This window comes from Camelus dromedarius, chromosome 7 (assembly GCF_036321535.1).
Source record: "Camelus dromedarius isolate mCamDro1 chromosome 7, mCamDro1.pat, whole genome shotgun sequence".
In the NCBI taxonomy this organism is placed as follows: Eukaryota; Metazoa; Chordata; class Mammalia; order Artiodactyla; family Camelidae; genus Camelus; species Camelus dromedarius.
This window is the reverse complement of record NC_087442.1, coordinates 4,915,926-4,942,528: the sequence shown is the minus strand read 5'-3', so window position 1 is coordinate 4,942,528 and position 26,603 is coordinate 4,915,926. Positions and strand designations below refer to the sequence as shown.

The following is a 26,603-nucleotide window of genomic DNA, read 5'->3' as shown; positions in this document are numbered from 1 at the left end:
GAGGCTGCTGGGGGCCCCTCTGCTCAAGGCCTATCCAGAGCCCGAGCCCCACTTCCCCCGTTCACCCCCCTGCCGACAGGTGCTCCAGCTGCCCTTCTGTGTACACCTCTCAGGCCATCGCGTCGGTGCAGAGCTGGCTTGGGTGCCGGGGGCCTTTCTACTCCAGCCCTGAGAGAGGAGGCTCTCCGCGATCTGTGCAAGATCGCGCCCTAGCACAGGTGATGGATCCCCGCTGTCACCCAGGCAGGCTGAGGAGCCGGTTCCTTGCTCCCTGGCCTCTTTCATGCCACTCCCCACACTCGAGTGACACTGGAGCAGCCATGAGGCTGCAGCCTCTCATTTCACCCCCAGGAGGGCAGGCCCCGGCGGAGAGTGAGGCCCCCGGTTCCCGGCACCCCTCCTCCCTCTGAGAGGAGCCTGAGACTCAGTTCGCAGAACAAAAGATGACATGTTGCCGAGCACTTTTAAGGACCTGTATTTCGGTTCTTCACAAGCGTACAATTTGCCAAAACAACAATCTGTGGCTCAGCGGCTTTTTGAAGCGTCTACTTCGCTCAGCAGGAAAGGCCGGGCTTCTGGGGGCGTCAGGCGCCCCGGGCCGAGGGGCTAGAGACCCCGGGAAGGTCCCGGGTGGGCGAGGAGGCAGGCTGAGGGCTGGGCTCCCCAGGGGCTCTGGCTGTGGCCTGGGCGGGCAGGGAGGGAGGCGGCCGGGGACGAGAACAGCCTTCCCCCCGGGCTTCGGAAGTCCCCCTCGTCCCCTCGGTGCCAGCGGGCCGCGCTCCCTCCGCGGGCGGTGGGGTGGCGGGCCGGTCGGTCTCAGGCCGGCTGCAGGGGCGCGGCGGCGGCGCAGCCCACCTTGTTGTTGAAGAGGCGCGAGAGGCTGCGCTTGGGGGCGCCGGGGCGCGGCGGCGGGGCGCGCGGGAGGCCGCGCACGTCCCAGAGGCGCAGGGTGCCATCGTGCGAGGCCGTGTAGAGCACCTGGCCGTGCACCTGCGGGCGCGGGGCGTGGGGCGGGCGCTGGAGGGCGCGCCCCGCCGTCCCCCCACCCCAGCACGGGCCCCGCTCTGCCTCCGGCCGGCGCCGGCCGGAGCATCGGCGTGAACTGCGATTACCGGGGCCGACGGATGGGGAAGTCTCAGCCAAGGGGTTCTCGGCCCCGGGGTAGGCTCTGCTGCGTACCTCCCACTTCCCCTCCGAGGCGGACGCAACCGGGCTGGCCCTCGCTCCGGTAAACAGACACGGGGCCCGGGAGAGGGCGGGAGCGCCTACCTGGATGCAGTTGATGATGAAGGCGTGGCCGCGGAACACCCTCCGCAGCGCTCCGGACTGGGCGTCGAAGGCGCGCGCGCGGGCGTCCCCGCTGCCCGTGAACACTGTGAACACATGGCGCCACTGGGCCTCCCGCCCCGAGAGCCCTCGGCCTTGCCCGGGAAGCTGCAGGGCGTTGGGGCATAGGCGGGCAGGGCAGGGTGAGTTCTGGGAGCCCTCTCCGGGACCTGTCGGCCCGTCTCACAGGGATGTCGTAAGGCAAATGGAGAAGAGCAGAAACCCCTTGGAAGGAAGGAGGCGGCACTTTCATTATCTTGTACGTTCCTGGGTGTTCAGGGTGATGACTGGGGGCCGGCGGCCAGGCCTTCTGAGGTCTGCATCCCACTTTGCCGGACTGCGGCTGCCCCACCCACCTTGGGCTTCAGGTCAGCCCGCCCTGCCCTTCCAGGTGTTCTTCCTGAGTACCACCTGGGCCCAGGTTCCCACTCTCAGGCCATTTGGTGGAAGCCTTTGGTGAAGCCTGGCTTCTCTGTTGGATGTTTCCAGCAGCTCTGAAGCCCCTGCCTCCAGGGGTCACCACCCCACCCTTCTGCCATCTGAGTGGCCTTTTGGGGCAAAGACCAACCAGAAAACTCACTCCTCCCCGTCTTCAGTAATGAGCTTGACCCTGCTCCTGACCCCCTGGGGTTGACTAGCGTGCCCCCACCCAACCTATCCCGGGGGAAGCCCCCAAATTCTGCCTCCCTTAGGCTTTTTCCTACATTATAACAATCCAAGAGTTCTCAAACTGCAGTAGGCATCAGAATCACGGGGTGGGGCGCTTTTAAAGACACAGATGGCTGGGCCTGCCTGAGTTTCTGATTTAAAGAGGTCTGGGGTGGAACCAGAAAACCTACATGTCCAGCCAGTTCCAAGTGATGCTGATGCTCATGGTCAGGACCACACTGAGAACACTGGCCAGAGGAGCTCCCTCGTTGACTTATTGTCTTAGCCTGGGTTCTCCCGGAAGCCAACCCTGACACTAGAATTTGAGTGCAAACAATTCATCTGGCAGGGCTTTCTCAGAAGTAGGGAGGGAAACAGGAAGGAAGGACTCCCATACAGGTGTGTTAGCCAGCAGGTGACTGACTGCTGAGGGCCCTTGGGAGAAGGTACAGCCCATGTCTGAGTTGTCCCTGCCGGGTGGCGGGAAACAAGGATGCTGGGCTACTTATCCATCATCTCCTAGCCCTCCTCTGACCTGCCTCACAGGAAAACACCCTTGGGCAGAGGACCTGCAGGAAGAAGTGCCCTTGAGCATGGTACCCACAGCATCCACTACAGCCATGCAGCAGCCAGAGTGAGCCACAGTAAGCACTCCCTTGGGGCCTCCTGGTCTTTGGGGGTCTATTCTTTACCCAATTCCTGTGTCACCTGCCTATTCCCAGGCTTTCTGCTAAAGCTACTAGTGAATGCGGCCCTGGAGAGGAAGTTTCCTTTCCGGAGCTCTTCAGCTCCTCTCCTGCATTCCCCTCCAGCAACGCAGTGTAGCTGCTGGGCATCCCAATCTTTAAAGGGGCCTACCAACTAGGAGACAGAACCTTTTGCCCTCCCTTCCTCTTCTTCCTGCCTGCCTGAAACATGACATGATGGTTGGAGCTCCAGCAGCTATCTTAAACCATGAGGCCCCCTTAAAGATAGGAGATTTGTACTAAGGATGATGAAGCAAAGTAAATAAAGAAATCTGGGTGCCTGACAACTCTGTGGAGCAATCCATTCCAGCCTAGACTGCCAGCCTCTGAATTTCTTCTACCTGAGAGAAAAATAAACAACATCTCATTTAAACCCCTGTTATCTGGGTTTTCTCTTATCTGTATGCAAACCTACTGCCAAGTGATGCCAAACCCACATGGCCCTCAAGTCTGGGTTTAGTGTCACTGTTTAACTTGAGAACTTGAATGTGTCCTTGAGATGTGCTCTTGCCACTCAGGCCTCTGGACATGCAGGTCTCTGCACATCCTAGTGGGGTAAAGGTGGGGAGGAGTCCCTACACCCTCATTTGGATCTTTTTTGTAAATAACGCTGGAGGAACAAATGTTTGTGCACGAAGGAGGAATGGGCGCTGACCAACTTGAATGGCAGTTGAGGTCACCGAGGGATGAATAGAGTAAGAAGAAGCAGACAGGCTCTGAACAAAAGCGGACATGCTGAGGAGTGAGGACTGAGAGGGGGTCGGAGGGCGGGGTTATGAGGCAGGGGGCAGGGTCACTTACAGGTACCCGCGTGGTACTTGAGGGCGCTCACGCTGTGTCCGTGGGCCGCGAAGGTGCGCACGCGCTCCCCGGTGTCTGCTAGCCAGCACTTGACCGTCCTGTCGGCGCTGCCTGAGTACACGTGCCGGTTCACCAGCTGGGGGAGGAGGATGGAGGGTCAGCACCGCACACTTGTGCCGTGGGCTGCAGGGGGGCGTTTCAGCAGCCCCTCCAAACCTCTGTGTAAGGGGGGGGGAGGGAACATGTAGGTCTCAGCAGAGAAACTGTGGAGGAGCCAGAAATGACCCTGCCTGTGAGTCCCACCTGACTGCCCACTCCAGCACCCAAGATCACACTGCTCCTGCCTTCTCTGCAGGGCAGTGTGGGGTCAGGTGGGCACACAGGCCGTAAGGCAGATCTGGCTTTAGAGCCTGGCTGGCTCTTGGACCTTGGCCAAATAACTGACTCCGCTCTCAGCTGCTTCACCTGCAGATACGGATCCTGCCAGCCCCTCCCTTCCTTGGGGGGCTCAGACCCAACCATACAGCACTCATCACCCTAGAAGCAAGGACCAGAAAATGTTGGCTGGCATTGCTGTTACATCTGCCACGTGTCTCTCTTTAGCAGTTTCCTACTGAAGAACAGCTTGGCCGCTGGGAAGGTCAATGTGAATCCACCTGTGGCCACGGCTGTTCCCTGGTGGTGTCCCAGCCGAGAAAAGGGCTCCTGCTTTCACACTGGACTTCTGCTTGGGGAAAGGCAGACAGGAGGGAGAAAGGTCTAGAAGTAACCTGACCAGCCAGTGTATGTGAGGTCGACCTGTGCTAAGACAGGAGCTGGATACCCAGGGGCCATCTCTGGGGTCCTGCCCCCCTGCCCCTGGAGACAGGTTCCCCGACTTCCCACTAGCCCCAGCCAGCTGGAGCAGCATTCACAGGAGGTGAATGGTGTCACAGGAGGTAAGGAAAGGGCCCAAGAGGCAAGGGAAGGGCCTGGGGAGGCTCACTCCCAGGAGCACCCTTTGCCAAGAAGAGGGTACTAACCCTAGGGAAGCCCAAAGACTATTGAAATAATCCTGCAACTTTCCCTAGACAGAACACCATGCAGCCCTGAGAGTTCCCAGCCAGCACAGCACCTTTGGTTACTGAGAACACGGATGAGAACCAAAGGCTGGCAAGGTGGGGTCCTCGGCTGCAGGTGTCTAGCTGAAGGCACCAGGCGTCCTCCCATGTTGCAGGGCCCAGGAAGATGAGGGCTGGCTACGAGCCTAGGAGACAGTCATCCCTGGCACTGACACATCTTGTGTTCTAGCTCAAGCACACATGGCCCATCTCAGCCACTTTCCACTCTAGTTCCCACAGCTGACTCTGTTTCCCCAGATTATTCCCAGTTACAATCCCGGAGAACAGGACTCAGACTGGCCCAGCATATCTTTCTAGCTCGGCCACAGCACAGGTCAAACGTGGCCTTGGGCCAATGCTATGGCAGAGGGGTGTAATCTTGGAGAACATGTCTGGCCTCCTGGAGGCAGAGGCTGCAGATGATCCCCTGTGGACCGAGTGGGAGGCAGGCATGGCCTGCGTCTCTTAGGCCCCACCCTACAGCCCTAATGGGTTTACGATGGGCCCAGCCAATGGAGCCTGGCGGTCCTCTCCCCAGGACAGGGATGCGTGTGATGTCCGCACACCCAAGGGCTCCAGCAGGGTCCAGAACATCACCTAGTCCTCTCGCCATCTGCACCAACCTCAGGAGCTTGGTTCTGGGCCACTGATGAAGGTGGGGGCACCTGCTTCACACTCTCGCTCACCCTCAGCTTTGGGGCCCTTTCAGCCCTCTGCCTGGAGCCTCGATGTGTCCCCACTTCCCCAGGCTCACCTGTGCCCTCACTGTCTCCTAAGAAGCCTGGGTGGACTCTGGCCTCCCCACATTTCTTACAAGTCCTCTCAGCCCAGAAAGTGCCTCCTTGCTGATGCCCCCTTATCCTTGTGCTGCCCTAGCACTGTGTCTGCATCCTCCCCTCAGGCCCATCATTGCTGGCTCCAGTGTTTCCTGGCTGTCCCCCCCACCAGCACCAACTGTCACTCCCAGAGGCAGCCCCAGGCCTCCAGTGGCCTCACTTTCCAAACTACCCCCTGAGACTCCCGGGCCTATAATAAGGAAGCCAGTAAGTACAGCGTAGGAGATTGAGAACCCGGTGGAATGCCTGCTCGGCCCCATGAAGGAGGCACTGAGCATCCACAGCGACCAAGGCAAAGGGAGGAGGGCCCCTCTCACAGCGGGTGTCCTGGCAATGCAGGCCCGGCACACCGTGCTGAGAAATCACCAAGCAGCGCACTTTCCAAGTACAAATCCTGAGCCTAGGGGCGGAGAAAACGCCCAGGCGTGTTGTCCTTGGCTGGCTGAGGCCTCACTGCTCCCTCTGGCTGGTCTCCTAACAGGACACAAGGAGGCCAGAGAGGCTCAGGGCAGATGGACACAGCGAGTCACAAAGGCCGGGCCCTGCGGGGCTCCCAGCAGCCAAGGCAGCTCCGAGGGGACCAGGCTCATGGACCATCTCCCTGCCATGGGAGCCACCCAAGCAGAGGGTGGATGAGGCAGGCAGGCCGAGGCCCCAGGGGTGCCGGCCTCGCCCTCCCCTCAGCTCACAGCAGGCCATGTGCCAGGGCAGCGGGCGAGAAGCCGGGGGGGGGGGGCGCCAGCCTATGAGCACGGCCAGGCGCCCAACGTCCCGCCTCCTGTTGGAAGAGGCTCCCAACTTCAGCATGGAGTGGGCCCCGTCACACCTTTAAAGCGGCAGGTTAAAAGCACAGGTGACATGTTCAGTCCTGGGTTCAAACTCTGTCTGTGCCCCTCACCAGTTGTGAGACTCTGGGCACGGTGCTTACCCGCTCCGAGCCTCCGTCTTCTTTTGTGCAAAATGAGAAAAACAATCTCCCTTGGAGGTGGCAAGGAGAATAAATTTGATAAGGCACACAGCCTACTCTTACCCGGGAGCTAGTAATCAGCCCTAAAAGGCAACAGCAATCTGCCCCAGCCCCCCTGGTTCAGCAGGACAGTGCTTTTGCTGGAAAAGTCCAGAACATCCAAACAATGCCACCTACGGGCGGGTGTGGGCCCCGCACCTCGGGCTGCCCATGCCTGGCCGGGCCTTTCCTGCCCCGCTCTGGCTGTATTTGAAAGGTTTATTTCTTCAAAGAGATATGAAGTAAGCATGACACAATGTTTGTATTTCATTTCGAAAGTGAGTGCAGTGGAGTCTGCTTTACTGTTTGCTACACTTTATGTTTGAAATGTTTCATAACTAAAATTTTTTTAAAAACACAAACGTAAAGAAACGAAGGGACAGGAAAGAGCCTCCACCTTCTCTTTTTTCACCAGGACCACCTGTTGAGCCCAGATCCTGGGAGCTCCTCTGAAGAGAAGCAGGGGAGGGAGCAGCCCCCCTCGGTGGTCAGCTTGACCTTGAGTTTGTTACTTAGAAGTGAGCCCTTGCCTCTGATCTGGCCCATCTTCTCCACAGGAGGCCTGTGCCCTCCTGGTTCTACCCCAACCAGGCTTCTGGAACCCTCTGGAGTTGGCGAGCTCGACCCTGGATATACATCCCACAATGAAGGGAGAAGGCAGAGGCCCCCCAGGGCTTGGCCGGTCTCTTGGGCCTTGCCTCTGCTCTCAGAAGGTTCAGTGTGGGTGCAGGACCGCAAGGAGGCAGGAGGATGCTGCAGTGGGTACCTCATCCCCCGGGGCTGTGGTTCGGAGGCAGGACATAGGAGGTTGTATTGCTCTGTAAGTTTCCTCTGTTCTCTCCAACCTCTGAAAAGGAAGCCCACAAGTTGATCTTAACACATAGAGGGGCCTGCCTGGTTCCCACGGAGAGTGCCAACACTACAGCTTCACGGAACAGGCTCCCTGGGGATCCCAGGAGATGCCTCCCACGCATCCCAACAGGAAACCGCAGACGACTGCCTCAGCTCTCCATCTGCAAGCAGGAGTGCTTCCTCCCCAGAACACTGCTGGAGGCCAGGCCGCAGGGCTCACAAAACCATCTCGGGGGCCCAGGATGCTCCCAGGCTTTCCAGACACCCGGGAACCCTGTCTGTCTCTGCAGGGTGTCTGGGAAGGAAGCCTGCCCCTCGCCGCACTGGGAGGGTCAGGATTCTGTAAGGTCCCCAAGAAGAGATCATTTTCATGTCTCAGGTGGCTCAACCTGCATGTGGACATGCAGGGAGGGGACAGAGGAAGGCAACAGTTGTGAACTGAGGGTCACTGCCTGCTTGGAGAAGGGTAGGTGAGCGAGGGGTGTCCCCGACTCTGCGCTGTGCTTCATGCTCAGCCTGGGGATGACAGCAGGGTCCCGGCGACAGCCCAGCATGGCCAGGGCCTCACAGGCTGGGGCCGAGAGACTGGCCAGTGGCCCTGAAATGTTCTGGTCACAGGGGTGACATGGGGGAGCCCTTCTGTTCGAGGAGGCAGATCAAGAGAGGAGGGAAAGGAGCCTTCCCCGGCCCTGTGATGGGGAGGAGGGGCTCTGGAAAATGGGCAAAGCCAGCACAGCCGAAGGTTGCCCACACCTGCATCTCCCAAGTCGTGGTACAACTAGATTTGATTTTGCACCGGGGGAAACGTGACAGGGAGACCCACTTAGGGAGCATCCAGACCACAGGGAAGCAGCTCTCCTGTCCGCACCCTCCGTACCGTGGTCTGCTCCTGAGGGGAGATGGCCCCTGTGGGCCCATCCCCTCCCCAGTGAGGGGACATCATATTAAAGCACAGGGAACTATAGTCAATGTTTTGTAATAGCCTAAAATGATATATATGTACAACTGAATCACTATGCTGTGCATCAGAAACTAACTCAGCATTGTAAACCGACTATATTTCAATAAAAATAAGTAAATAAGGCAAAGGAAGCCTGGATGAGCACCAGCAGCTCCTCTGTTTCTTGGAGGTGCCAGGTACAGAGATGGTAGCCCTGGACTCTGTCAGGCAAAACCTTATCCCCTACTCTGGAAATTGGGGGCTTTTCTGCTTCAACTCCACCGTGGGGTGAAGCGGCTGTGACTTAATAGCTAACTAAGTAACTAACCAACGAACCAAATAACCGTGCGTTTCCTGAATCGAGCGCGGCTGCCTTGTGCCCGGCCCTTCAGACTCTGTTTTAGGACCAGCCTTTATGATGGTGCCCGTGGCCCTTCCGACTGGGTGTGCTCTCCCTGCCCGAGCCAGTGGCGTGGGCCCTCCTGCCTCCACCTCTGCCCCCAGGGGCCCCCACACACTCCACTGTGCCCACCCTCATCCTGTCCCACTCCCCTGTCCAGCAAGGCCACCCCCCCACATGCCTCTCCCACCCTACCCCTCACTCCAACTGGGACCTACCCTGTACAGACCCTGGGGTGTGCCTGACTGACTCCACCCTGGGAGGCCCCCATCCCTCCTGAGAACCCAGCCCTGTGGCATCCCACACTAGGAACCCCCACCCCAAGAGCACCCCACCCTGGGAACACCCCACCCCAGGAGCTGGCCTTGCCCTGGTGCTTCCCACCATCTCCTGAGCACCCTGCAGAGGGCCGAGCTCCCACCAGCTCTGCTCCCAAGCTCATTTGCTCCCTGCTGCTGCCCAGGGCACTGGGCACTTGTCCTCAAGGCTAAATCCAACACGGGAGACAGACTTGTTCCTGGCTGGTACCAGAAGACTGAGCCCAGACACCTACCCCCAACCCCTGGCCCCTCTTCAGGAACCCAGAGCCCGTCCCTCCATGCCCTGCCCAGGATGCAGTCCCCACTGCTCCCTGCACACCTCTTCCCATCACGCACGATGCCTCCCAGGTGCCTCCGTGGTCCTCCATCTTTGGCCCTCCCTGCTCCCCCAATCCCGAGATCAGAAACCAGATGGCCAACTCTCAGCTCAGTCCCACCCCCCACCCTCTCCATCACCATGTCCTCAAGCAGGGTTTGAGTTAGAAAATGCACCAGGGGTCAGAGGTCACTCTGTCCAAGTGAAATGAAGCTTCTCTCTCTTCCACTGGTCCTGGGGCCCTAGGGCTGCCCTTCACCCCCAGAACCCAAAACAGGCCTCCTGGCCTGACTCCCCAGGGATCGTTGCACCCCGCTTCCTGCCGCCTGGATCCCATCTCCATTGCTTCACTGGTGGCTCCCAGACCTCAGTGCCACCAAGCACTGCACCCCAACCTGCTCATCTCAGGTGTGGGAACTGACCTGGAGAAGGGAAGAGCAGGCCAAGCCCGGGGCCAGGAACACCCAGATCCTAACATCCAAATAGAGGGAGGGCCCGTGTCCAGCAGACATGCCCGGGCAGATGCAGGCTGCACATCCATTAGGTGCTCAATAGCAGCAACATCCTGGATGACGGGCATCAAGAACGTGCTCTGTAGCAGGCGCTGTGTCTGCTGTTAACTCACTAAACCCTCACGACCGCCCAGGGGTGGGTGCAGCTTCACGTCAGTAATCCCTAATCCAAACCTCGGGGCGAGATGGGTTCCAGGATTTTGGGATTTTAGGAAGACACTCACAATTCCACAGCAAAGGTACTCATATCCCCAGGAAGTGGGAGAAACTGAACTACAACCATCTCAAGTCTGTTCAGGCCAGGCTTTGCCACCAAATGGGTTTTGATGCTGAGCCTAAGAAAACTTCATTTTGGGGAACTTTTAGATTTAGGAATTATGGACCATGGGGTTGTGGGTAGACATAATCCTCACTTCACCTGGAAGGAAACCGAAATTCATGTGTTGACAACAGCCCTCATCCTGGTATCTGCAAATGTGACTATATTTGGAAGGAGGATCTTTAAAGAGGTAATTAAGTTAAAATGAGGTCATTAGGCTGGAACCTCACGCAGTATGACTGGTGTCCTTATAAGAAGAGGAAATCTGGCTGCCCAGGGAGAAGACGGCATCTACCAACCAAGGGGAGGCCTCAGGACACCTTGATCTTGGGCTTCAGCCTCCAGAACTGTGAGACAATCAGTCTCTGCTGTTTAAGCTGCCCAGGCTGTGGTGTTTTGTTACACAGCCTGAGCTGACTAGTACACTGGGGTGGGGCAGCAGCTCAGAGGATGACCCCGGGGCCTCCCTGGCAGACAGGCGGGGGCCAGGCAGGTCTCACCTCCAGACAGATGACGGAGCCCTGGTGCTCCCGGAACACACGCAGCTGTTCCCCACTCAGGATGTCCCAGGCTCGAATGGTGGCATCAGTGCTGCCAGTGAAGGCCGTGTGGCTGGGTGTGTCCAGCACCAGGCAGAGCACGGCACCTGTGTGGCCCCGCAGCGTCTGGTGGCAGCAGCCACTGGCCACCTGCCACACCTTGGCCATGCCATCCGTGCTGCCTGTCACCAGGAGCCCCCCGGCCATGGCCTCCTCCATGCAGGGAGCCCCAGGGAGGTCCCAGGAGGCCAAGTAGGCTAAAGTCAGCACACAGTTGCGGTGGCCCCGAAACTCCCAGGACACCTGCCCCTTGTCCACATTCCAGGCGCGAGCTGTCCGGTCGTAGGAACTGCTGAAGAGCTGATTGTTGGCGACCAGGATCCTGATGGGAAGAGGGGAAAGGTCAGGGGTCAGACCTCGCAGGGCCGCCTGGCAGGCCATCCCAGGATCCCTTCGGCTGGTGTCTTACATGTTCAACAAGCCCAGGGGATGGAGCAAAAGCACAAAATGCTCCCAAGGAATGGGAGATGGGAGTCTGAGAAAATCTCAAGGTTGGGGATGCTTGGGCCCCTGCTTCAGGGGGACAGAGCGGGGCCAGGAAAGCCTCCCCAAGAAAATGTCAAGGACCTCAGGCCGGGGCTCAGTCTCTGGGCTTCCACCACCCACAGGACAAAGCCCAGACTGACGGCGTCCTTGTCCCTGCCATCCACACCTGCACCCGCCCCTGCGTGGACACCTGACCACCTCAGTGCAGCAACTGGAGGAGCGCTCCCCTCCCCACCCACCTGGCCACACTCACCACCCAAGTCCAGCCCCTTCTCTAGGAAGCCACCCAGAAGCCCCCAGTCACTCTTCTGTCTGAGCCCAGGGTCTGCCTGGCCCTCCCCTCAGGGGATGGGGTACTTCCACCGTCCTGAGCCATCACCCACAGCAGCGGCTCCACAGCCAGGGAAGCAGGTGGGCAGGAGGGCGAGGGGGACAGGGGAGGAGACCGATCCACCTGGTGTGCCCAGACCTGAAAGGTTTCTGGGGATGCAGGACCTGCAGTTTAAAAATTGGGGAAGCCCTGGGCAGAGTGGGACATGCTAGTCACCCTAGGACAGGTCAGGCTCCAGAGGTGGGGCGACATTTCCCACTGAGAAGCCGGTGAGTTATGTGGGGTTCCAGGCCCACCAGCCAGCCCTCACTGTCACTCACAACACTGGCCGGCGGCCACGCCCTTGGGTGACTTCTATAAGGTTAGGGCCCAGGGGAGGCACAGTCAGAGGGGAGGCACTGTCACCTCCCATCATTCAGGCTGATGTCTGGGGGCGACCCTCCAGCTCCAGGTCACAGCCTGGGCCAAGGGCCCCAGGGATCTCCGGGAGGGAGGAGCAGAAATGTTCATCCATGGGGGGGCAGAGCCTCCCAAGCAGTAAATATTCATGATTCTTATTCTCATTTTGACGTATGCAAGGAATTTCTCCCCAGAAAATATTCATCTGTCTTTTTACCCCCTTAATGGAGGCACTGGGGATTTAACCCAGGCCCTTGTGCACGCCGAGCACACGGTCTACCACTGAGCTACACCCCCGACCCCCTCATCTGTCTTCAGTACAGAACCCTGCGTGTAACTTCAAAGGGCCTGTTTACACATCCACTCACAAAGGGCAGAGGCCTAAATCTGGAATGGGGTGTGTCATCAGTGTGGGGACAGAGGGGTCAGGACCCCCATCTCAGTGTCAGAGGCACCTCGTGCACCTTCTTTTAAAAGGTCTTGCCTGTGAGCCTAACATGGGCAGGAGAGAAAGGACCTGGAACAGAGCAGACCTTCTGCCCACCTCACACCTCTGGGCCGTTCTCACTTCCCGCAAGTAATTGAGGACACAGTGCATTAAATGTAGCACACTCTCTATTTCTGACGGCTCCTGCCTCAATACCCAGGAGGGGTGGTTTTCACAAAATGTGTGTTTCTAAAGGAAGGTGACAACTTGGCACCTCAGGTGACATTCTCGGGGCCTAAGTCCTGCAGGGTGTGGCCTCGCATGAGAAGGCCCCCCAGGCCTGGCCAGGGCCCCCAGAAGCTCGCACACCTGGCCCTGCTCTGATAAGAGAAGGGAAGGCCACGTCTTCACCTCAGGGACATCATACATTTGTGAGCACAGTTACTTAATAATGCAAATATCTACCCCGAGCTATTGTTGAGAACAGTCAACTGCTCAAAAGTAGTGTGTGTGCGTGTGCACACGTGAGTGTGCACTTGAGTGTGAACACGTGTGTATGCTGTGTGTGTGCTCAGGGGAGTCTAAACCTGGCAGAGCATAATTTCTAGCCCTAATTGTCCAGATTTAGTTTTGAGGAGCAGCTGATCAGTTTCCAGCTGCAACCTGAGGGCCAGCTGGTCACCTGAGATGGGGCTTTCTCCCACCTCCCCATCCTCTGTCAGCCCTTCCAGCCGCTCACAGCCTCACAAAAGGAGACGCCCCCATGCCCACACCTTTCCATAGTTACAAACTTTCTCAAGAAAGAGTGCTGAGAAGAGGCCAGCAGGAGCTGAGTCCCGAGTCCTCACCGCAGCCCTCCTCCACCACCTGCCTGCTTGGCCCTGGTCTCCCAGGTCCCCGGGCCTCACCTGCTCTAGCTAAGGGGGTGGGGCTGGGGGATGGATAAAAGCTCAGCTCCAGGAAGATGGGGCCGGCCGAGCTCTACAGGAATCCCCACTGCGGTGCTTCTCCAGTTAGAACCATCCTGAGTCAACAGGACACTTCTGCACTTCCGCACAGGGATGTGACCTCGTTCCTGCCCTGTGGGTGCCCCGTTCTGACTGGGGGGCAGCTGGTACTACAGTGGGTTGATCATCAGTCTGGCCCACCGCTTCCACCCACCGTGCGCTGGACCGTTAGGCCAGATAGGTCGCACCTGGGCCCAGGTATCACAAAGCTCTGTTGGCAGCATCCCCTCTGGCGGAGAACATCCTTCCCTCTCTGCTTCCCCCACCCCTCACTCAAACGCCCACCTCACCTCCGTGGGCCCTTTCCTGGCTTAGTTAACTTCCCAGCAGGTGCCCCTCCTAGCCAGGGAGGCCGCGAGGCCCCCACGGGGTTGGAGTTGAGGGGGGTGCCCAGATTCCTGCTCACACCCGGCACTCCCTCAGGAGTCTGAGACGGCCCCAAGTTACAGAAATGTCAAGTTGATCTGATCAGCAAGGAACTTCCATGGCTCAGCTCAGACCCAAACTCAATAAGGAAAGGAAAAACTCAAAACTCCATGGGAAGGAGGGGCTGGGAGATTTTCAGCAGCCACATGGAAGGGGAAGTTTAAAAATACCCTGACTCCCTCTGCAGAACAATCCCCATTTGGCTCCTCCTCCAAGCCCCTGGTCCACCATCGGGTACCAATTAAGCCATTTCCTCTGGAATTTGTTCCCATCAGCCTCCAATGACTTTCCCTGTGCCCAGTAGGGGGCAGGTGTGCTGCCAGGGCCAAGGGAGGGCTTCCTGGCGCTAGTCAAGGTGTTGGTGGTGCCTCCCTTCCCCCACCTGCGCCTCCCAACCCCCTACCTGCACCACCTCCCTAAGTGTCCACAAATATTCCCCAGAGAAGCTAAATTCCTCCAGAGCAGGGGTCCCACTCGGCCAGGTACTGTGAGGAGAGGCCGAGTCCTCACTGCCCGGCAGCCCGGAGCCCCCAGGCCACGCTGACCTGTTCACAATGGACGTGTGTCCCCGAAACACCTGCAGACACTGCCCGGTCAGCAAGTCCCACTTCCTGATGGTGCAGTCAGCGCTGCACGTGAAGGCGGCTTCGTCCTCCAGCTGGCAGAAGGTCACATAGCTTTCGTGTCCTGCAGACGAGGGGAGATGTGAGCATCCCAGGAACTGCCAGCTCCCAGTTCTCTTAGAGAATGTCTGAGATGGGGGGGAAGGGAAGAAAGCAGGAGTGTTGGAGGCAAGTCCAGAAGCGACCAGCACTTGGAAATGATGATTTAAATCTGGGAGTCTCAGGAATTGTGGGGGAGTCAGAAGCAATTCTGGGGGCACTCAGCCTGCCCTGGAATCCTTCTGTTCCTTCGTCTTCCCACGCACTCCTTCCTCCTTGCTCCTCCTTCTTCATCATCTTCTTCAGTCTTTTCAGCTGTTTGTATTCACTCAGTCATTCAACAAACCTCATGTTACAGAGGCAGAAAGTATAGAGGCCAAGGGTCCCCAACACAGCAGGGCCTATTTTTCAAGTAAAGATGTTTGCATCTCGGATAACCACTTTAGATGAAAAACTCAAGCTGACTCTAAGGAGAATTCAGGGACCAGAAAATCAAAAGAATCAAAAGAATGTTAAACCTAAGAGCCATTTCACAGACGAGGAGACTGACGAATTCAAGTAATAACACATGTGAGGGATGTATTTATTATGTTAAGGATTTTGATTGGATTTAAAAATTTCATCTAGATGTCTGGTATCAGGTACATGGGGATTTAGAATCTCCTGGGCAGTTTCAAGCTGATTCACAAATTTTTTTTTTGGCCCTGGGTATAAGCTTAATTACTCTTGGAAGAACCCAACTTCCTGGGTTCTAAGAAACAGAATTTTTTTTAAAAAGTAAGAAAGAAACGTTTTTCTATCTTCTTGGATAGCATATACCAGGCCCGTAGGAAAACAACGTTTATGTGAATTAAGTGAACACTGGAAGAGACAGCAGGGTGTTTCCCTGAAAGTGCATGTCAGTTTAAAAGTTGAGGGCAAAATGTGTTTGGCAAAATGCAGCCTAGCTCCTCGCCAACCCCAAAATGTTTGTAAAATATTTGAAAATTGTCAGCGAGCTTTCCCTGAGACTAGATCTGTCACCAGGAGGGCTCAGCCCTGGGTGAGGGGCACCTGGCCTCCTCAGGTGGCCACAGGTAGCCAGGGTGTCCCGAGGGCAACCAGGCACACGTCCTGCAGTCCCTGGCACCCACCCAGGCCAGGAGGGGCTCCTTCCTGGGAAACCCCCCGGCTGCTTCTGTCCCACCTCAACAGCATCTGACAACGGAAGGCAGAGAACCAAGTGGACGTGTCAATCAGGCCACGGAAAGCACTGAAAACTAAAGTGGGCATCTCTACTCGATGACACTGTAGCCATTAACCAGGGACTCGAAAGACATGAGAGTGGGACAGCTTTTCTGACATGCAGCAGGAAAAAAAAGGGTATGTACACTGATTGAGAAGCGACAGAAATATAAACACATAGAAACAAAAACTGGACGAAAGAGGTGATAACGAAAAGCTGTTTTTCAATGTAAAAAACTCCTCCCTGAAGCAGGGCCAGCCGCCCCTCTGCGCTCCCAGGGGTCTGGCCCTGAGCTGGCTGGGGCTCCCTGCATAGGGCAAGGCTCTGCCCTCTACAAGCCCCTTCCCCTGAGCGCCAGACGCCCACCTCACACCTGAAAACCCAAGCGAGAGATGGGGATGGAGGAGGGAGGGCTGGGGGAGGCAGGGCCCGGGACGTCTCCAGGGACCACAGTGCCTCGGCCATGAGCTGTTGGAATTATGCGGAATAAGCAAAAAAGCCAAACTAAAAATAAATATTTTTGAAGGGATGAAAAATGCAGATAAAATGTGGTTATTATGTTCAAAAGAACACGCTGAGGCTCAGGGTTTCCTGCCAGGGTAGTCGGCCCTCCCCGCCTGTCCGCTCCTGCACCCTCGGACTGGCTGGAGGTTTAGAGTCAAAGTGTCCCCTCCGCTTGAGGGAGCAGCGCGGAGCACTGGAGAGCCTGGTCTGCGGGGGTCGGGGGCCTGGAGTGCGCCTGGCCAGCTGCACACGCCCTTCCACTCAGCATGAAAAGCGGGGCCTCCTCTCCCTCTGCCCCAGGGGTCCCCCTCCTCTTCTCCAGCCTGCTCCCTGCAGCTCCCCAACCCACTGCAGGCTCCCTGACCCCCACTGCCCACGGAGTTCAGACAGTCAGAGCCCCAGAAGGAGTCTCTGGGTCAGGAAATGTTGGCCGAGGCCCCCAAACCACAGTCACGCCTCCCAGGAGGGAGCCCTCCCCACAGCACAGCAGTTTCTGGGCTGCAGTGACCGCCCCCACCCTCCCTCCTTCAGGCCTGGGGACGGCGACAGCCCTGCTGGTCCTGGCCACAGCTACTGCGGTTCCCCGCACTCTGCCCACATTTTCCAAGCATCCCTTTGTTAGACTCTCCTCAGTTACCATTTCCAGGTGCTGTTCTGTTTCCTACTGGGGCCTACCTGCTAGAGCTGTAGTCTGAGTGTGCAAGCTCTGGCTGGAGTGGACAGAGTGCAACAAAGCCACTGAGGACTCAGCCCTGGGCCACCTGCCCCCCAGCTCCCAGCCGAGGCTGATGCTCTTGTCACTGCTGCTGCCACAGGGCCTGTCCTCAGCCCAGCTTCTCTGGCCCCACGACCTTGACCAAACTGCCCTCCTGCCTCCATCTTCATCCTCCCTAATCGGCACTCACAAGGGTGCTCACCTCCCCTAGACAGCGGTCTCTGCAGAGCTGAAGAATGAATTGCCAGCGTGGGCTTCCTTCACATCCGTATTTAAAACAAACTGATGGAATTCTCCCTTGACCGGGACAAAGCTAATAACAATCTGTTTATGGCTGAGAGCCTCCCCTGTGCTCCCACACGCCCTTTTAAAAATATGTAAGAGGTGATTCAGCAGTCTCACTTCTGGGTACATACCCCAAAGAATGGAAAGCAGGGCCTGGAATGTTCACAGCACATCATTCACAATGGTCAACAAGTTGGAGCAGCCCACGTGTCCACGGATGATGTATAAAGAAGAGACATTAGATCCATGCGACAGAACAGTATCCAGCCTTTAAAAAGAAGGGCATTCTGACCCATGCTACAACCTTGGGGATGTTGTGCTAAGTGAAATGAGCCAGTCACAAAAAGGCAAAGAATACATGAGTCCACAAGCTACCTAGAGGAGTCAGACTCATCGAGGCAGAAAGGAGAACAGCGGGTACCCGGGCTGGGGAGACAGGCATGGGGTTATTGTTCACTGGGGACAGTTTCAGTTTCGCCAGATGAAGAAGTCCCGGAGACGGATGGTGGTGACGGCTGCACAACATTAGGAATGTTTAATACCTCTGAAGAACACTTAAAAATGGCTAAGATGGTCAATTGTATGTCATGTGAGGTTTTCTTTTTTATTATAATTAAAAACTGTCCCAGTTCAGTCCCACTCACCTGGCCAAGAGGTGAACCCTGACTACTCCAGCTCACCGAGTTCCTGCTCATCTGAAGTTCAAGTGCACACAGCCCCTCAGCTTAGCAACCATTCTCTCAGTCCTACCTGCAAGTTCCCTGGGGCGGGATCTGAGACTCTTGCCCCTCTGAATCTGACACAGGCGCCCAGCACAGTTGAGCTAACAGGCAGGCGAGGCAGAAAGGGCTCTGGACCAGGAGGGAAGAGCAGAGCAGGCAAGAGAGACTCAGTTTCCTCATCTACAAAATGGGGACAATAATGGGTCATGAGAAGCAAATGAGGAAAAGCTTTGGAGGTGGCGTGGGGCCAGCAGGATGCTGTTACTCCCTTTAAGCTCAAAGGATAAGACAACTAATACAACGAGCTAGGAACTGCTTATTAATTGGTTTAATGCCCACCAAGACCTTATGAGGCTGGGTTACTATTGTTATCATCCCCAATTCACAGATAAAGTAACTGAGCCATGAGAAGTTATGTAATGGGATTTGAGCCCAAGCAGCCTGGCCCCAGAGCCCAGGCTCTTGACGAGTAATGGCCCTTCCTGCTTCCCGGTAGTAAGTAGGAGTCATCCGGACGAGCAGGCACTCACCAGGTGTGCAGTGGATACGAGTGTGTAGCCTGTCCACACGGAACTGAAAACAAGCACCACCCCCACCATGTTAGAAGATGCTTTGAGAAGATGAGGAGGCTTTTGGGGGACAGCCACAGTGGGCGGGAACCTCAGGCTGGGTCCCTCACTCCTTGAGAACAGACCAGGACAGGAACTGCCATTTGGGGAAAGGCTGCTTATCCCACTGACGTAGGGAAGTGCCTCAAATAAACCAAAGGATACCCAAAGGTTAGAAGAGAAAAAGAGGAGGAGGGAAAGAATCACATTAAAAGCAATTCTTCCCTTTACAGACTAACTGGCAATTAAACCTGCTTTTTCATGGTGAGCTCAGCTCACCAACTGCATTTGAAAGCCAGTTCCAACGAATGCTGGAGAGGGTGTGGAGAAAAGGGAGCCCTCCTACACTGTTTGTGGGAATGTAGTTTGGTGCAGCTGTTATGGAAAACAGTACGGAGATTCCTCAAAAAAAAAAAAAAACTAAACTAAAACTAGACTTACCCTATGATCTAGCAATCCCACTCCTGGGCATATATCTAGAGGGAACCTTAATTCAAAAAGATACATGCACTCCAATGTTTATAGCAGCACTATTTACAATAGCCGAGACATGGAAACAACCTAAATGACCATCAACAGATGACTGGATAAAGAAGCTGTGGTATATTTACACAATGGAATACTACTCAGCCATAAAAAAGAATAAAATGACCTGGAGATTGTCATTCTAAGTGAAGTAAGCCAGAAAGAGAAAGAAAAATACCATATGATATCACTCATACCTGGAATCTTAAAAAAAGACATAAATGAACTTATTTACAAAACCTAAACAGACTCACAGACATGGAAAACAAACTTATGATTACCAAGGAGTAAAGAGGGTGGGAAGGGATAAATTGGGAGTTCAAGATTTGCAGATACAAACTACTACATATAAAATAACAAGTTTCTACTGTATAGCATAGGGAACTACGTTCAATATCTTGTAGTAACTTATAATGAAAAAACAACATGAAAAGGAATATATGTATATGTATGACTGAAACATTATGCTGCACACCAGAAACTGACACAACATTGCAACCTGACTATAGCATCCGCTGCAAGCTGAGCAAGAAGCTCAGGAGGAAAACGCAGGCGGGAGCTGCCAACCACAGCCACTCTGCCCAAGACATCCAGGCCTGACCCACCAACCAGCTCTTCTTTGCAGCCGTCTGTGGGCCCAGAGCGGCACAAGGAGGGAGCACCCACCTGCGTGCGGCAGTTTCCACCCGAATGGGAATGGAAAGAGCCTGGATCTGGAGTCAGGAGACATCCAGGGTTCGGGCTGTCGCTGATCAGCCATGTAGCCTCAGGAGAGCACATCTCCCTCCTGTTCTGTCCCAGCAAGAGCAGGAGGCACACAGTGGTCAAGAAGCCCTTTCTGCCGCCGACCAGCCATGTGACCCTGGACAAGCCGCACAACCACACTGTGTGTCGGGGATGTTGACCACAGCACCTGCCTCACAAGCTCAATGTCTAGAAAACGCTTAGAATGCTCTGTGTGTTGATAAATAATCTGCTCTTCTCTGTTCTCATCTATAAACTGGCATCAACCCTATCCACCTCACAGTGACAAGGGTTAATAACATAAGAACTATGTACACAGGAGGACGGTATTGCTCAGCGATAGAGTGTGTGCCTAGCATGCACAAGGTCCTGGGTTCAATCCCCAGTGCCTCCACGAAAAATAAATAAATCTAATTACTTCCCCCACCCCCAAAAAACCCAAACAAACAAAAAGAAATACGTACTTAGAAGAGTATTTATAAGACATAAGGCACTAATTAAAGAGTATTTATAAAATGTCAAGACTTTTATTAATATTTCACTGATACAAAAGAAATCCTATGGGGGGGAGTTGGCAAGCCCTTGCTTTCTTTGGGGGCCAGACAAGGATAATCACATGCCCAAAATGACTCACAAGTCAAGTCTATTAGTACAATTTCAGAATAAGGAAAGGTAATTTTTGTCCCCTCTGTCCTTGAAACTTCTTGAAATGCGAACCCTAGAACAGAAGAAACGATCCTGGCAGAAACGGGTAGCAGTTTCTCAGTTTGACAGAGTCATCCTGTTGAGTGGGGTGGCCCACAACTAGGGCACCAGAGGGTCAAGTGTGGCCTCACTAGGAAGCAGATGCTGGTGTTCGAGGGGGACAAGCCACCATGAGGGCCACTAAATGAGTGTGAAGGGGGCTTGCCAGGCACAGTGCTGGGCAGGAGGGTGGTCCTGGGGGCAGAGCCAGGGGCCCACCAGGCCAGAACCACTCTGGAAAGGACTGGAGCTTCCTAGGGTGGAAACTGGCCTACAAACTGGGCTCCCACAGTGCGTCCCAGCCCAGAGCTCCCTGGGCCAGCAGATCATCAGAGCCATCTTCCCGCTTGTTAGAAATGCAATTCTAGAGACCTACGCCATGGGTGGTAGGAAACTGGGACCTGAGAACCTGCATTTCTGAAAGCCCTCTAGATTAAAGTCTCATGTCTGGGAAGCAATACAAGTTGGATCTAAGTTTTCTGACAGATCTATGCCGTCAGTGTGTGTGACTATCTGTGTGTGGTGGCCAACTCCCCATTATCCGCACCAGCTCCCAAGGAGCAGGCAATCCAAAACTCATTCCTATTGGGCTTTGAAGTATCTCCCATAATTGCTTTTATTTAAAACCAGCAGGGTCAGGATCAGGCAATACTGAAGATAATTTACTCCCTGTGCCTACAGGAGCTGGGAGGCCTGGGGGAGGCCACCCAGGATTTGCTGATTATGGTGGAAAAACCAACCATGAGAAACAACCAAGCACACAGTGCGGGAAGCCTGGTCCTCCTCAAGGGGCTATGCAGGCCACTCAGACACCAATGGCGGGACCTCAGTCCTGTGCTGCAGGCACGTGACAGGGACCCGGGGTAAGAAAAGCAGCCACCTCTCCACGAGGAAGCACACAAATAGAAATCGGCATGGGTGCATCTGCAGAACTCTTATAAAACCATACGTACACCTCCTGCTAGTTCATGGAGTTTCCAAACACGCCAAATTGCAGATGGAACGAAGCAGAGAGAGAACAGGGCAGGGTGGGGGAGGGGGGTTCAAATTTCAACAAGCCCCATCAGCTGCGTAACAAGCCACTTATTCCCTGCCTTAGTTGCCCTGTCTGCACGAGTGGGACAAGAGCACTACAGTGTGAGTGAGGACTGCACTCTGTAGCGCCCAGGGCAGTTAACGAGCCTCGGTTGTTACCCCAGTGGCCCCGAGAGAGGAAATGTCCGGCCACAAGTCACAAGGCCAGTGAGAGACAAGGGAAGGCGCTGCTGAGTGAGTCAGGGACAGAGGTGAGATTTCTTTGTTTCTTAAAACTGCTATGATGGAAACGATTTTATGCTGCGGTTGGCAAGTGATTTTCGCCCTTGCAGCGGCATCCCACGGCTCACTGACCCCTATCGCTGCCCTCTCTGCGCGCCACCCAACCCCGCGCGCTCTGCCACGAGCGTGCGCGATGGGCGCGGGCTGGACTTTGGGGAAGGGGTCTGCGGCCGGAAGAGCTGAGGGCTGAGGCAGGCGAGCAGGCGAAGGGGACAGAGCGAGAGGTCGGAGGACGCGCGCGGCCAGGCGGGTCTACCTTGCAGGAGGGCGCAGCACTGGCCGTCCGCGGTGCTCCAGAGCCGGGCTGTGCCGTCCTCGCTGCCCGTCAGCAGGCGCTGCCCGTCGGGGCTCAGGCTGAGCCAGTTGATGCCCCCGCGGTGGTCCGCGCAGACCTTCAGGGCAGACCCTCCGCCCCCCATCCCGCTGGTCGGGCGGAGTACCGGGAGGAGGCTGCGCCCCGCTAGGGAGGGGCGCCCCGGCATCCTCGCGGCGGCTCCCTGCGACTGCGTCCCGCGGCCATCGCGGGGGCCCCGGCGCCAGGCTCCTGCGGAGGCACGGGGCAGGGCGGGGGTGAGGCGGAGGACCCTCGCTCCCGTGAGCGCACCTGGCCTCCCGGCCCGGGGGCTGCGTTGCGGGGGGCGGCCCACTCGAGACTCTGGGTCCCCGGGTGTAGCTGTCCCAGCCCCACCGCTTGGAACCCTCCCTTCCCTGCGCCCCCAAGGAAGATCCGCACCCCACCTGAGCAGACCCCTCCCTCTGGGCCCGCGCCAGCCGAGCAGAGCCTTCTCGGGGCGCGCTGAAAGGTCCGAATCTCTTCGCGGGGCGCGGGGAGCGGAGGGACCCGGGAAGTGGAGCGCCTCGGTGCCCTCCTCGGGCGGCGCCGCGCGCTCCGGGAGGCCGAGTGGCGAACAATACAGTCCAGCCTGGCTCCTCCTCAGAGACCACCCCTCAACCTGTCCCCTCCCACTTTTCGGGCCTGCGCTCCCGCAGCCCCACCCCGGCCTCGGGTCCCTCGGGATGGACCTCAGCCCCAGGGACGCTGGGGAGGGTTCCACGTGCGACACTCCCGGTTACCCGACCTGCGCCTCTGGGCTTCCGCCCTCTGCCACCCCCGCCAGGACCAAAGGCCGCGACGATGAGGAGGAGGAGGTGGATGGCAAGTTCAGGGCTGGGGAGAGGCGCACGCCGGGAACTTAGGGTCCCGCGGCTGCGCGCCGCTACCAGGCAAGTCTGCTCCTTCCAGGCTCCCAGTTCTACGAACCCTCTCGGAGGGCCTCTCGGGGAACTCGGGGTCGGTTCCCCTGGTCTGAGAGAGCCTTCAGTCCGCCCTCGCTGGGAAATCACGTGCACACCCCGAATCCTAAAGACGTCCCTCGAGGGAAGGGGGAGCGTCCCCGCGCCCCTAGCCTCGGCGCGCGCTTCGGACCGTCTGCCCAGGTCTCCGCAGGAATCCCACACCCGGGGCCGCGAGCCCTCCTGGAGCGCGGGGCTGCTGGTTCCCATTAGAGCAGTTCCGGTGCCGGCTTCGCGGGGGGCGGGGAGGGGTGACCCCCCCCAATTCGGATCCTCCAGGTCCTAAAGGTAGCAGGATTTCCCGAACCCTCGAGGGCTCCTGAGGAAAGCTAGCCGGGCAAATCTCACACCAGATTTGTGTTTGTGTGTTTTGGGGAAAGCGGGGCCGGGAACAGGATAGCTTTGGAAAGTCAGCCCTCAGCACGACGACCTGACCTTCTCCCAATGGTTGACCATGCCCAGACACTGAATGAATACCCCATGATGAGGTCCTATGGGGCACTGCGCCATTTATTCTCCAAGTGGTCTAAACCAGAGAAATCCATTCTTTCTTTCCTCAAACCTGTGAATCAGCTTGCAGCTCTGCGTAAGGATTGAGAAAGGGGGCATTACTTCGTAGGCAACAGGGGCCAGTGAAGGGTTGGGAGGGCACGTTAAAGTGGGGATTTGGAGTCGCTGGAAAAAGACTTGTGGAGGTGGGGTGAAAGGAGGCAGGAGGAGGCTGCTGGGGTCCAGCAGGAGAGAGGAAGGCAGAAAGTGCAGGGGTGTTCCTGAGGTGGACTCTGCAGAAACTAGGACTCTGGGAGTTCCCCGTTGTGCCGACAGACTCTGGCCCATGATACAGGCTCAGAGATGCTTCTACAGGCTGATCATGAGTTCATTTTAGGACCTGTGCACTTAAAGGGGCCATTGCAACATCCAGATATGAAGACTGGTGGGCATCTGGCCCTACAGGTGTGGCCTACAGGTGAGGCCAGAGGGGGTGGGAGTCATGAGCATGGAGGGGCTGCAGCCCTTGGGGAAGGTGAGGTGAGGAGTGAGAAGACAGGGAAGAGTTTACATAAAGATGAGCTAGAGGAGACCCAGATGTTCTGAGCAGGCATCTATTATCTTGGACTCTAAGAGGAGAGGGTGTTTAAGAAGTGGGGAGGGCCAAGGCACGATGAGATGACCACGGCCACACCCTCAAGGAGCCTGCCTACTAGTGTTTGAGACAAGACACCCACATTAGGAGAAAAGTTAAACCTTCAAGGGGGTCACACAATATTTGTTAGCAAGTTGGGACACACCTTTCTGTTCCTCAGTCACCACCAACACAAACCCTACCCCCTTCTCTTGGCTCCCAGCACACACAGCAGATTCAGAAGCGCTCTGTCAAGGCAACATCAACCATCCAAGGTCCAGGACCGCTCACCTCCACCACCTTCCTCTTTCCAAGCTGATGTACTTTTTGCTCTTCTTGCCCTTCTCCTTTATTCCTTTTCTCCCTCATTGGTTTGGCACAGAGTGGTTCCCCGGTGGGGAGTGAGCCAGCCGGCCTGTTTCCTTGTGTGTGTGGATGTGATGGTGTGGGGTGTCTGGATGCGTGCGTGTGCAGTAAAGATGCCATCTTGAGCCTGCTTCTCTTCCCTTTTCTCTTACAAGCCGAGCATGACAGGCCCTGCTCTGATGAACTTCGCCCAAATCTAACAGGAGTGCAGACAACGGGAAGATTGGAAAACAAGGCCCAAGTCCCCTGAAACTGGACTCTCCTACATCCCCCTGGAGAACACGGAGCTGCAGTGATCCAGGGGCCAAGCTCGGGCTGCCAGCAAGGTCTCCCTTCCACACGTCCTGCCCTTAACACTCTTCCAGAGCCCCCTCCAAGGGCCCAGAGCCCTCACTGTGCACAGGGCTGTCCTGTCAGTGTGGAAACGAAATCACCATGGCAAGAGGTCCAGGTGGGAAGGGGGAGGAAATGGTTAAGTTTTCAGAAGAAACAGGAAAAGGGCAATGTTTAACAAGTGAAGGTGGGGGGGGGGGTGCCTCCTGGCACCAGCACCAATGGAGATGATTTTGTGCCAGGGCTCAGACCGATGCCACACAAATAGTCATAAAATTCCACCTGCTAGAAAGAATGACTGTGGGGGCCTCTCTGCAGGGTATCAAGAAAGGCAGATGGGTACCAGGTTTGCATTTGGGGTGATGAAGAAAGCCTGTAACTTGATAGTGGAGATGGTTGTATAACACTGCGAATGTACTTAATGTCACTGAATTGTACACTTTAAAATGGTTGCAATGGTAAATTTTATGTTATGTGTATTTAACCACACACAAACACAAAACATATTGTATCATTGAAAAACAGAGGGCTTTGTGAAGCCTCAATATTATTACTCTATAATAAATGTTTGGAGGACAGTTATCAGAGAATTAAAATTACTGTTTGGAGAACAGTATGTGGCCATATGCCCTTCGAACCCTGTATACACACATGTCCCAGACTGTCAGTGCTGCCAGGGTCCAGAGGAGGATGTGACCAGCATCATACATCAGAGACCCCTAGTCTCCGAACAAGGGTCCTGAGCCAGGCTGCTCTGGACCACAGAGCTCCGTTCTACCCCACTCTGCACCCCCATCATTCCTAGGATGACATGCTCTCAATCTGCTCCAAGGGGTCACTGTCTGTTCCAGTCAGGGTCGAGATTTTAAAAGACACAGGCTTAGAAAACCAAATCTCCCTCATGCCAAGAAACTCTCCTTTGTACTGGCTGCTCCAGGCCACTGCCTCTAGCTGCTGGTCCCCAAAGTCAGGAGCCAGGTCCTCTGAGCAAGAGAGTTGTCACACAGAGACTGGCCCAGAGGGCTCAGAGTCTGGACACATGTTCCCCAATCTGGCACTGGAATGTATGGGCTTTTCCTGGGTGTCTGAACAGGGCTGTGTTTAAAGACATGGCTATTCTGTAGCACAAAAGCCAGCTGGTAAACATCCCATCCCTCCAAATTTTCATTTTATCTCCCTCGCAGACTCTTCCTGGCAGGCTCAGAGACGTATCAGAGGTTAACTAGACAGGGGGAAGGCAGTTTCTAAACAGCTTTCAGAATCCACTAGCTTTGACTTCAAGTCTGGCCCACATGGGGTAGTAGGGATTGGATTTACCCTCCTGCACCCTCCAACCAAAAAACAAACACACAAAATATGTCAAACAACAGTTTTTGAGACACTGGGCATCTGGCAATGAAGGACAGTAATGCCCGAGAGACAGGAACAAATGGCCCAGCTCACTGCCCTGAGAGCTCGGAGCAGGAATGGGGAGCTTGAATGGAGCCCAGTGGACTCTGGGAGTTTCAGAAACAGCTAAGTGACCAGGATGAACGAAGTGCCTAGAGGTGGGGTGGTTGGCTAGAGTGTCAGAGAGCAGAAACCCCTGGAGATCTATGGAAGGTCCTCTCCAGTATGCAGCTGGGGATGGATCAACAGTG

General features: G+C 56.1%; 1 protein-coding gene across 2 annotated transcripts; it reads right to left on the bottom strand.

Moving 5' to 3' along the window:
* Positions 1 to 763: 763 nt before the first annotated feature.
* On the bottom strand, positions 764 to 23,291 carry WDR86 (WD repeat domain 86). Of its 2 annotated transcripts, none has more exons than XM_064487200.1 (7): positions 23,110 to 23,291; positions 22,105 to 22,392; positions 14,343 to 14,484; positions 10,623 to 11,043; positions 3,522 to 3,657; positions 1,270 to 1,373; positions 764 to 990 (listed from the first exon to the last, which is right to left on the bottom strand). In XM_064487200.1, exons 2-7 carry the CDS (start codon positions 22,328 to 22,330, stop codon positions 817 to 819), a joined length of 1,203 nt encoding a protein of 400 aa, XP_064343270.1. In that variant the 5' UTR covers positions 22,331 to 22,392; positions 23,110 to 23,291; the 3' UTR covers positions 764 to 816. The 2 variants fall into 2 exon arrangements, with proteins under 2 accessions (XP_064343270.1, XP_031311580.2); XM_031455720.2 differs by lacking the exon at positions 23,110 to 23,291 and adding an exon at positions 22,587 to 23,093.
* Between the last annotated feature and the right edge of the window lie 3,312 nt (positions 23,292 to 26,603).

Bases quoted from the DNA above. Each gene is read 5' to 3' on its own strand.
- WDR86 (XM_064487200.1), bottom strand. From the start codon at position 22,330: ATGCCGGGGCGCCCCTCCCTAGCGGGGCGCAGCCTCCTCCCGGTACTC. The intron at 1,374-3,521 runs GTAAGTGACCCT...ATGTGTTCACAG, and splicing joins CAAGTACCACGCGGGTACCT to TGTTCACGGGCAGCGGGGAC. The intron at 991-1,269 runs GTAGGCGCTCCC...CCGCGCCCGCAG, and splicing joins TCATCATCAACTGCATCCAG to GTGCACGGCCAGGTGCTCTA.